The following is a 12,551-nucleotide window of genomic DNA, read 5'->3' on the forward strand; positions in this document are numbered from 1 at the left end:
ATGTTTGACGTTAATCGGGCGGCGGGAGGAGGCTGCAGCACGTTGCCTCCTCCCGCCACCACTGTCACTGTGTCAACCGCCCCCCCTGCCCCCGGCTCCCGTACCGGAGATCGCCGCTATCAATGTTATAATGGCAATCTCCGGTACCGGCGCCGCCGACAGCTTTCATCTCCCCCCACCGTGAATCCATGGTGGGGGGAGATCGGGCGGCCATCAAATCCAAGATGGCCACCCCCATCCCTGCGAACAAACGATGTTTGAAAATAAGAAACTTTAATCTAAACGTATATATTATTGGAAAATTTAAATTTTCAATTTTTTTTTAATGGCCTAATGGTGAACACTTTCCTCCAGCCCCTGTAGGGTTAAAATGCTCATTCTACCCCTAGATTAATTCTTTAAGGTGTCTAGTTTCCAAAATGGGGTTACTTATGGGGGTTTCCAGTATACAAGCCTCCTAAATCCATTTAAAAAAAGAACTGGTCCCTATAAAAAAAAAAATCAGTTTTGGAAATGTCATGAAAATTTGATATATTGCTGATACATTTCTAAGCCCCGTAACACCCTAAAAAAGTAAAATATGTTTACCAAATTATGCCAGAATAAAGAGGACATATTGGTAATGTGACTTCGTAACTAATGTATGTGCTATGACTTCCTTTTTAAGAAGCAGAGAATTTCAAAGTTCATAAAATGCAAATTATTCAAATTTTTCATGATATTTTGATGTTTTTCACAAAAAACACACAAAGTAGTGACCAAATTTTGCCACTGACATAAAGTGCCATATATGACAAAAAAAAACAATCTTAGAATCGCTAGCATACGTTAAAGCATCATTGAGCTATAAGCGCATAAAGTGAGACAGGTCAGATTTTGAAAAATTAGCCTGGTCATTAAGGCCAAAACAGGCTTTAGAGGCAAGGGGTTAAATATGGTTTTAAGCAAAATTGTCACAGTTGCCCCTAGCAACCAATCAGATTCCATCTTTCATTTTCCAAAGACTCTGTGAGGAATGAAAAATGGAATCTGATTTGTTGCTAGGGGCAACTGAGCCAGGTCTACTTTACACCAGTTTGATAAATCCCCTGCCTATCAGCTGCTTCAAAGTAACACCTCCCTCCAACCAGGGTGTATTCGGGCGCAGATCCAGGATAGATGCAAGAACGTAAACGTTAAAAATTTATTGTAAGAAATAAACACATTTTTATAAGCTGCTTAGAACAACTATAAGGCTGGGTTAACACTATGTATATTTCAGTCAGTATTGTGGTCCTCATATTGCAACCAAAACCAGGAGTGGATTAAAAACACAGAAAAGATGTGTTCACACAATGTTGAAATTGAGTGGATGGCCGCCATTTAATGGCAAATACTTGCTGGTATTTTAAAACAACGGCTGTTATATTGAAATAATGGCAGTTATTTACTGTTATATGGCGGCCATCCACTCAATTTTAACATTATGTGAACAGATCCTTTCTGTGTTTTTAATCCACTCCTGGTTTTGGTTGCAATATGAGGACCACAATACTGACTGAAATATACGTAGTGTGAACCCAGCCAAACAATGTACAGGGCCAGAAGTCTTGGCTCCATAAATGATGTAGTAGTAGTAGTAGTAGTAGTAGTAGTAGTAGTAGTAGTAACCCCGTGCCACCACTAGACAATATATAGAGTCAACGCCTCCAGCTCCTGATTTTGTGTGCACCTAAGCACTGTGGATGAATCTTGAAGCTTATTGGTAGAGGCACCAGTTGTCGCCACCAACCAGTTATTGATTGGCTATCCTATGGTATTAATTCATTTTCCCTGAAGAATCCCAGTAACTGTACAAACAATAACTTGTTTATATACACTGTGGCAGAAAGGTGATTTAGGATTGGAAGCAATAAATCAACTTTCTTCTATGACCTAATAAAATGGTCATTTACATTTATACCACATGAACATTTGTTAAATTAACTTAAAATAAATGGAAACAAATATTCTGAAGTTTGTCCTTTGAATTGATTCAAGATTGAAAGTTGTCTTTGAATTTTTAGAACTAGTAAATATCCTCTAGACCAACTAATCAGAGCCAATTACAAAGTCTGATCTGGGGCACTGAATAAACATTTAAAGGGAATCTGTCAGCTCTCGGGCACTACCTAAGGTGCTGACAGTGTGCTGTAGCTGGCAGTCCCCCAGTGAGCATGGTGCCTTTTTGGTAATTTTCTGTGCAGCAGATTATGTACAATCTTATGTCTCCTACTGTCACAGAGCAGTTGTTCGTGCCACACTTGGCATGCATCCTCCTCCCTCTTCATTAATAATCAATGCTGCCCGGCCTCCTGCTCGCTCAGCTGTTAGATTGCAGATCAGTACTCTGTAGGCAGGTTATGTCTGAAAGAATATTTCCTCTGTAATGGGTTGAAGCTGTGGTCTAGGGGTAACTCACTTGTCTAGAGACCTGACAGCAGGTCATTCTCTGGTTTGAATCCCCTGATCGAAATTAAATCGATGTCTTTTTTTCCTCATTATTGTATCATTTTTAAGGCTATGTTCACACACATAGTATTTTTGCTCAGTATTTTGGTCAGTATTTTGCAACCAAAACCAGAAGTGGATTAAAAACACCGAACGGCTATGTTCACACACTATTGAAATTGAGTGGATGGCTGTCATTTAATGGCAAATAATTACTGTTTTTTTTTAAACAACGGCCGATATTTGCCATTAAATGATGGCCATCTGCTCGATTTCAACAGTGTGAGAACATAGCCTTTCTGTGTTCTCAATCCACTCCTGGTTTTGGTTGCAAAATACTGACCAAAATACTGAGCAAAAATACTGTGTGAACATAGCCTTAAAAATGCAATAACGAAAAAAAAAAGACATCTATTTAATTTTCATCAGGGGATTTGAACCAGAGAATCAGCTGCTGGCAGGTTTCTAGGCAGGTGAGTTACCACTAGACCACAGCTCCAACACATTACAAAGAAGAGATTCTTTCAGAGATAAACTGCCTACAGAGGACTGATCTGCAATCAGCTGACAGCTGAGTGAGCAGGAGGCCGGGCAGCATTGATTATTCATGAAGAGGGAGGAGGATGCATGCCAAGTGTGGCACGAACAACTGCTCTGTGACAGTAGGAGACATAAGATTGTACATAATCCACTGCACGGAAAATCACCAAAAAGGTACCATGCTCACTGGGGGACTGCCAGCTACAGCACACTGTCAACACCTTAGGTAGTGCCCAGGAGCTGACGGATTCCCTTTAACCCTTTGAGGACCAGGCCCAAAATGACCCAGTGGACCGCGCAAATTTTGATCTTAGTGCTTTCGTTTTTCCCTCCTCCCCTTCTAAGAGCTCTAGCACTCTCAGTTTTCTATCTACAAGCCATGTAAGTGCTTGTTTGTTACAGGAATAGTTGTACTTTGTAATGGCGTCATTCATTTTACCATAACATGTATGATGGAATTCCAAATATATTATTTATGAAGATATAAATAGGTGAAATCGTAAAAAAGAATGCAATATGGTAACTTTTGGGGGGTTCCTGTGTCTACGTAATGCACTATATGGTAACAGCGACATGACACTATTATTCTATAGGTCAGTCCGAACACAACCATATGCAGGTTACACAGATTCTCTAATGTTATATATGTATTTTTTTTTATGAAATCCTTTTTTTTGGCAATTAAATATTAATAAAATGGGCCTATTGTGACGCTTATAACGGTTTTATTTTTTCACCTATGGGGCTGTATGGGGTGTCATTTTTTCCGCCATGATCTCTAGTTTTTATTAATACCATATTTGTGAAGATCGGACGTTTTGATCACTTTTTATTGATTTTTTTTAATATATAATGTAACATAAAATCGGTAATCTGCGCACTTTTCCCCCTCTTTTCGTGTACGCCGTTTACCGATCACAATGACGCTTGTTATATTTTAATAGATCGGACAATTACGCACGCTACGGTATATCATATGTTTATCTATTTATTAATTTTTATATGTTTTATTTATATAATGGGAAAGGGGGGTGATTTAGACTTTTATTGGGGGAGGGGTTTTGGGGTAGTGTGTTAGTGTTTTGAACTTTTTTTTTTTTACACTTTTGAAGTCCCTTTGAGGGACTTTTACATACAGTACTTTGATTTTTACACTGACCATTGCTATGCCATAGGCATAGCATTGATCAGTGTTATCGGCGCTCTGCTCATTGAGCCTGCCTGTGCAGGCTCAGTGTAGCAGATTGCCGATCGGACCGCACGGAGGCAGGTGAGAGACCTCCGGCAGTCCGTTTCAACGATCGGGACCCCCGCAGTCACACTGCGGGGGTCCCGATCGGTAATGACAGGGGACTCCCCCTGTCATTTACACTTAAACGCCGCGGTCGCGGCGTTTAAGGGGTTAATGACACGCGGCAGCGCGATCGCTGCAGTGTGTCATTACCGGTGAGGTCCCGGCTGCTCACTGCAGCCGGCCCCCACCTGCTATGAAGCGCGCTCCGCTCCGGAGCGCGCTTCATAGCGGGAAAAACACCCAGGACGTAAGGTTACGTCATGGGTCGTCTGGGGACAGACTTCCATGACGTAACCCTACGTCCAGGGTCGTCTAGGGGTTAAGGTCCAGTGTGAGGCTAATTTGTACAGTGATTTTAAGAAACACATCACTAGTCTGACATAAAGAGATTGACCACATGGTATGGCGTGTAACACATGTAAATAAAACGAGACTATGTTATTGTGTTCATTTTTCTAATGACACTAATGTCTACTGAATAACTACTGAAGAGGTGTCAAAGGCTTTATGTGGCCTATGAATGTTTTCAGAAAAATTAGTTCTTCAGGCTATAGATTAGAATGCTGTCAGATTGCATGTCAAGCATACAACCATATGATTCAGTTTTTTACCTGTTTTTTTTTTTTTTTTTTACTTTTTTCACATTTTCATTGTGTATATTGGTAAACATGTCTTTACAAACAGCATCAATGTATCAGCCATATTAACAATTTGAGAAGAACCTCTCAAAAAACAGAATAATGAACATTGTTAGGTAACATTTACTACCTAAGAACTACAAAATTTTGCTTTGTGATTTATAGCAAGTAATCTAAATAGATACTCCCAAATCTTCCAAATCAACTGGCCTCAGGGTGCCAAAGTTTATCAAGAACAGCGTTTAGGTATCTGCTTACCTTGTTGCTCAAGCATCTCATCCAGCCTCTTCCAGATCAGTGGTTAAGTCCGCTCTCTGGACGGAAGTTCAGGTTTCCATACTGTGAACATGCATGAGACCATAATGTGTGCGACCCTCCTTCTGATTCAATGGTAAGCGCACACCTTATGGTCTTAAGTGTGTTCATAGCTATGGAGTTGCCAACCTTGTTCTGCAGGTATGCATGCAGAGATGGAATAGCCTTGTTGGCAAAGAAATGGCTGAGCACAAGCCATCACATCCCTAAATGGCTTAGACTCCACTAACTGGAACGGGAGAGACTGCAGGGCAATAAGCTTATCTAGGTGTCTCCTGGTGATGGCTTCAGACAGTGACTGCTGTCTCAACAGCGATGTTGTTTGCTCACTGTGCCCCACAGAGAAGGCAGAGGTAGAAGAGAGGGACAAACTGCTTTCAACCAAAACTAGTTTGCTTGCAACAATGGACTGCTTCTGAGCAAGAAGTGGCATGGGAGTCGAAGTTCTTCCAGATAGTTGGGTGATGGTGCTCCATATGCTGACGCATAGAAGCTTTGCCTGTGTTTGAACCAAAACACAGAGTTTTTGGTCACAGATGCTGCAAATGGCTGCATGGTCTTTGCCGGCACTGACACAAAAGAACTGCCAGACTGCTGTGGATGGTTTTTTGTAGCAGACACACTGCTAGGCTGTTGTTGAGTGACACCTCTTCCTTGGGGTACCTGTTGAATGCCTGGGCCTTGCCAATGTCTACTGGCTGATGCTTCTTTGCCTCAGGACCCAAGAGATGTGGAAGGGACCTGATGCTGGGTTGGTGGAAGAAATACAGCTTCATAACCTGATAAGGATGGCGATGATGACATTTGTGGACCGAGATTTCATGTGGGGTTTGTGACATCATCATCATAGTCCAGGACAAATGTTGCATTTCCTAAGCTGTCACCCTTCAAAGGCATGCAGTACGAGCCTGGACTTTGGCCAGAAGCTGTCCCTCCCTGGCTCTCCTGACACCTTTGTGGCCTTCTGAACTCCTGTAGTCTCAATGCTGCTTTCCAATTGCTGACTGTCAGGACATTTTTCCAAAAGATCCTCTGAGTACAGTGGCTGAGAATCTGGGGGGAGTGTTAGGCTCTCCAGGAGCTTTCTTGCTGATGGCCCTGCCAAGCTGAATTGCTTCCCTGACACCAGAGGACACCGGCCAAGGAAAAATCCTGCTTTTGCCATGAAATGGTGGTGGCACTACTTTAGAATGACCAATCAGATGACTGCTGTCTCTGGGATTGACTACTGCCTGACGAGGAGCTGAAACTGCAAGATCCAGTCAACAATCCCAGCCTGCCTGGTGCCAACTAGGTTACAGGGAGCTGAAACCTTCCTCCAATCCATTCGGGATCATTACTCCCATGAGCCTGTGTTCCAATTGGACTACTTTGTGTGTCACCTCAGCTGCTGATACTGAGCATATCCTGAAAAGGGACAGACTTTTTGTTCTAAGCCAGGTTTTTATTTTAGAAGGAGCAAAAGAAATTATTTATATGGGGGATAGTGCCACTACCGGTTCTTCACTAGATGGAAAAGGCCACGGATGTAGCCTAATTTTGGGCGAGGGGTTCGCTCTGGGAATGGAAGGGGTTGAATACTTTATTGTACAGGAGTTGGAAGGGGTTATAAAGAGTTTTTTATTACTTTTTTGTAGTGTGTTTTACATTGCAGTACAGATCTACAGTATCCAACTATCCAGTTATCCCATTCTCCAGAAAGCAGGAACACAGAGTTAACTTCACCCACAGCACCCACACAATGGGTTTTCTCACTGGATTAACAATGGGTTAATTTTATCCACATCACACACAAAATGGGTTAACTTTACCTTGGGTTAACAATGGGTTAACTTCACTCACAGCACACATTGGATTAACAGGACATTAGCTTAACAATGGTTTAACTTCACCCACACACTAGGTAAATTGGACACTGATGTAACACTGTGTTAACTTCACCCACAGCACCCACACTGGTTTAACTTGACACTGGCTTAACACTGGGTTAACTTCACCTACAACAGCCATACAATGTTAATTAGTTAATTAGTTAATTAGTTAATGTTAATTAGATACTGGCTTAACACTGTGTTAACTTCACCCCTAGCACAGATACTGGGTTAAGTGGGCACTGGCTTTATACTGGATTAACTTCACACACACACTGGGCTAACTGGCCACTGGCTTAACAATGGGTTAACTTCACCAACAGCCCCCACACTGGGTTAACTGGACAGTGGATTAACACTGAGTTAACTTTACTTAGAGCACCCACACTGGGTTACCTGGAGAGTGCCTTAAAACTGGGTTAACTTCACCCACACATTGGGTTAATTGGACATTGGCTTAACGTTGGGTTGATTTCACCCACATTGCGGTTGCCATGTTAACAAATTTATTAAATTAGCACCCTGAATTTGCTTTGCAGTGAAGCAAATGAACAGCCTACTTTGCAGCAAATTCAACTTTGCTTTGATCACCCCTAGCTTTAATAGATATTTGACAATGGGATTCATTAAAAGGAAAAAAAAAATTAATTGTGGTGAGTTTTCCAATTTATTATTGGCTTTTACCAAACATCTGGACCCAGTACTAGAAAAAAAAAATGCCACACCCATATAGTATGCAAATAATTTATGTAGAATAAGCCTTTCTTGCCCCTCTATAATGGGAGATTTATCAAACCTTTTGTAGAGGAGCAGTGGACCAGTTGCCTACAGCAACCAATGAGATTCCAGATTTTTATTTATTTAAGACTACTAGAAAAAAAAATATGGAATCTGGTTGCTGTGCGGAATTGCTTCACTGTTTCTCTGCCCAAGGTTTGATAAATACATTAAAAACAAAAACAAGACAACATTATTGTAAAACCTTAGTCTGTATTTTTAGTGCATTTTTTTGGACATGTAATCCACTCCTGTTTCATAAAGACCCCAACCACTTTTTGCAATGAGGGAGTTCTCAAGAAAACATACTGATCAGCTATCCACAGTGGCAAATAGCTTTCAGCCCCCTTCACTGTGTAGTACAGGCGTCAAAAAGCTGATCGGCAGGGTAGTTTGTATGTCGGCACCCGCTGTTGAGCGACTAATGAGAAAAATTAACAACCCATGCTCACAAGTCAGGAATTTTGGTCATTTAGAACTAAATGGAAAATATCAAGGTCAAGATATAGATAATACAACAGATTAGAATTTGAAGAAAGACTCCATGCCCCCGCAGTGCAGCATCACCAGCACTCTGCCGGCTTCTGGTCTTCAGCTTCTACCAACTTCCTACATAGTAACGTCCCTGCTGGAAGGGCCAGCTCAGCCAGTCAGTGACTGCAGCTGTGTCCCACCCCAGTCACTAACTGTCTGAGCGGACATTTCTGAGCCGGGACATGATGGCAATGGACTGGGAGCTGTAGGAGGCTGGCGAGGGTCCATGAGTGGTGACACTGCACTGTGAGTTAGTACTCTTTATTATGTTCCACCTGCCTACCCAGAATTTTTAGACTTGTCAGGAGTTCTCCTGTATTAACAATGTCATCTATATCTGTTATAGTATTATAAATTGTTAACTTACTGGAAGGCGAAGCACAAGGAGGGCTTGAAATTTCTGCAGCCCCCCATCCCTTCATGTTGTAGGCAGAAACTCTAGCATAATATTCAGTGCCCTGTCAAACAAGAAAGAACATGTGACAACAATATAATTTTATAAAATCAGTTTCCATTATGATAATAATAATAATCATTATGTTTAATTTAGACAGAATAATGTCTATTTTTGGTTATGTGTAACTGTTTTTTAAATAGTTGTGCAAGAAAGTTTGTGAACAGTAAAAAGGGTCTTCTAAGTATATGGTTAGCTCCTTTATTGTACACTTCTCAACATCGTATTGCACCAAGAAGGAAAAGCTATTGATCACAATTGAGATGCCAGGAACCAGGCAAACAATTGACAGTCATTGTACCACTATTTATCCACTTCATACATTTTAAGGTCCTGTTCACACAGGGTATTTTTTGATTAAACAACGTTATTTAATCACAGCAGCTAATCGCTTTAACTACTATGGAATTCTGGCCTGAGTGGACTGGACTGGACTTGACAGGACCTCACTGACTACCTGGAACTGCCTCGACATCCTGTTACTGGAGTAGAGGTCTTCCCCTGAGGGGATTAGACGGGAGTTGCTGCAGATTTACTACTGTATGTGCTATCAGTAAAAGTTGTGCCTTATATCTGCACAAATCATGAAGGTGAGCGTTCCATATATACGTCCTCACCTCATTTTTACTATCTGGATTACGCTATGGAGCACTGACTTATATTCTATTTTAACTGTGTGTGAATATAGCCTTAAGGCTATCCTGAGATCGCCTCTTCCTGTCTTTCCTCCGTCAGTGGGTAGATTTGCAAACTTTTTAAACATTCCTTGACAGGTGACTGACATTGGTTACCTTTCTGGTAACCCTCTTCAGTCTCTGAAGCCATAACTGAACTCCGTTTACCTATCCTAAGTGCCTCACAGTGCAGTGGTTGCTCCCCACACACCTTAAGTGAAAGTGTATGCACTGTGGGACTGACTCCTACATATGCTCCATGGTGGAGGGTGCCATGGCTTTGTTAATGGGCATATATAATGCCACTATGGGCACCACAGTGCTCTACAGTGAGATTGAGAACCTCCACCCACATCCTTCACAGACCTGCTGCAAGAGAGAGAGTTCCATTGGTGGACTTGGGGGTCACCTAAGGGTTTGTGGGCTAGGGTTTCCCCTTCCTGGCCTCCCTCCTTGCCCTTTGCCCACTCCACAGCAACGGAACATCATCCAAAGCCCTGCTTTAAAGGGTCGCCCCTTCTGACGTTCCTCCTTTAAATTCTGCCCACTCCACAGGAGCAGAGGGTCACCCGAGGACCTCCAGGCTTGGATGACCTCTTTCCAGCCTCCCTTCTCACTTTTAGCAAGCTCCAAATGAGTGGAGAGTTGCCCAAGGACCTGTGGGCTAGAGGCATCACTTCCCATCCCCCCACCTCACCCTCCACCTGCTCCGCAGTTGCGGAGGACTTGCAGGTTAGGGTCGCGCCATCCTGCCCTCCCTCCTCACCCTCTGCACACTTTGCAGAAGTGGAGGATCGCCCAATGGCCTGCGGGCTAGGGCTGTCCCTTTATGGCCTCCTTCCTTGCTCACTCCACAGTAGCAGAGGGTTGCCAAAGGGTCTGCGGTCTAGGGTTTCCCCTTCCCTATCTCCCTCCTTGCACTCCACTTGCTTCACAAGAGAAGGGGTTCAAACGAGGGATTGAGGGCTAAGGTAATCAATATTACTGACCTCCCTTCTCGCCCTCTACTCCCAGGAGCAGAAGGACATCTGACGGCCTGCAGGATCAGGAGCACTGTTCCACAGTATGCCTGTGTCCCATCTGCCCTCTAACTGGCAGTGGATGGCAGCCACTCTGGTTAAGGTATACCCTTTACCCTCTTTCGAACCCACAAGGACTCAGGGTCATGTTTACGCTGGGCAGATCTTGCCCTTCTTCTCAACCACCACCACAGGCTTCCTGCATTAATACATGAGCTGAGATTAACCCTTCCCTGGAATTCCCGTGAGTTCACCATAGGAACCTTAGTTACGATTTGACAGGTTTACCACCCCAGCCCACATCTGGTGGGCTGCTGGGAAGGAATTAATGCTGCCCTTAAAATAATTTGTCCTAATACTCTTTATATCACCCTTAGAGGGATTTTGCTTTAAGGGAATCAATCACGCCGAATATGCCCCTAATGATGAGGAATCGTGCTGGTACATAACCCAGCACTCTTCCCAAACATACTCCTGTACCCTCCGAGCCCTCCTTGTTTACACGGTAATCTTACATTTCTGAAGTCCCACGCTATATGGTTATTATGTGTAAGTAGTCATGGTGGGCATATGTAGTCACGGTCCTGAGCGGTTGCGAGCGCTGTAATCAGGCCCAGAGGGGTGTGATTGAAAGACCCGCGCTCCGCTGACGTCACTCGGGGCCTGCGTTACACTTCGGCAGCACGCGGGAGAAGACGCTGACGTACTGCGTAAGCACGTCGTGCTAAAGACATCGGCGCGCTTGTGTAAACAAGGAGGGCACGGAAGCTACAGGGGTATGTTTAGGAAGCGTGCTGGGTGATGTACCAGCACGTATCCTTTTCATTAGGGGCATATTCGGCATGATTGGTTCCCTTTAATCTCAAGTCTCTTAAGGCTGTGTTACATGCAATGATTTGCCTTTATTCCTCACTTTCTGCCTGTGCTATTACACACTCAGACAGCGAGCAGGGAAGAGCGGGCAGCTGCCGAAGTCAGAAGTCAGTGGTGGTCTACTGCTGCCGTTCCCATTACAAAGAGCAACAAGCAGAAGACCATTGCTGTAATGTTTGGCCCATTTCAACATGTTGAAAGATGATGATGAGTCGACATTGTGCATGTCGGATGATTGTGGTCTTTTAACATGTGCTTTTCACCAAACGATTATCATCCAAATGGCTCGTAATCGGCCAAGTATGGCTGATAATCGTTTGGTATAATAGAGCCATTAGCCTTTTCACAAGCTCCTTTAGCTGCAGTTTTCATGGTCTTTATGGTTAGTTTGGAATATTGTCCTAACAAATCTCTCTTTTCTGCAAGGGCTTCCTTTTTTCCATTTAAGTGTCACCCCTGCACCCTCTCCTCTCTACATATCTTCTATCACTATTAAATTTGCTCACATTTTATCTTGATTATCTGTCGTCATGACTGTACCTGATAAACCCTTGGTTTTAAGCTTTGGCCACCAGCTATGGCCGTTACGGCAAAGGTTACATTCTTGATAGGTGTTCTCACATTTGCATTTTACTGGTGTGAGCATGGTTGAATTCTATCTTGGCCTAATAGATCATTTTCTGGAACATATTCTACCAGCAAATTAACAGTTAATTCATTGGTTGACCAGTGATTGACAGCCCTATCCCCCTATCTTAGTTCTTATCTGCTTGCCCCAATCACCTCTGAGACCAGGACCTGGTTTCCTTTAAGACTCCATCATTTACTATGCTTGTTGCTTCCTATTGCGTTACCTTGTGTGCCTATACTCACTTTGTACTCTGTGCTAGTTATCTTGACTTATTGGTTTCCTGACTTTGACTTGTGTCCCTGACTACATGTTTGCCTTCTGATTTGGTCAGTATTTTGGTCCTTTGGTTTTTTGACTCATTGACTCTATTTATTGCCCAGCAACTTTGTACTTGTATCTGACTTTCCTGGTTTGATCCTAGCTTGCTGATCAACCGCCATTGTGTATTTTTGTCTTTGTCTT

The 12,551-nt window shown here is 43.0% G+C and overlaps 1 protein-coding gene across 1 annotated transcript in view; it reads right to left on the reverse strand.

Annotated features, from left to right (window-relative positions):
- The window catches only part of ANKFN1 (ankyrin repeat and fibronectin type III domain containing 1), a 288,330-nt gene that overhangs the window by 147,864 nt on the left and 127,915 nt on the right, over positions 1–12,551 (reverse strand). The window contains exon 6 of the mRNA XM_069953139.1: positions 8,806–8,896. Coding sequence (XP_069809240.1) covers positions 8,806–8,896 — 91 coding nt within the window. The remainder of the gene's footprint in view (positions 1–8,805; positions 8,897–12,551) is intronic.

Source organism: Dendropsophus ebraccatus, chromosome 14, assembly GCF_027789765.1.
Source record: "Dendropsophus ebraccatus isolate aDenEbr1 chromosome 14, aDenEbr1.pat, whole genome shotgun sequence".
In the NCBI taxonomy this organism is placed as follows: domain Eukaryota; kingdom Metazoa; phylum Chordata; class Amphibia; order Anura; family Hylidae; genus Dendropsophus; species Dendropsophus ebraccatus.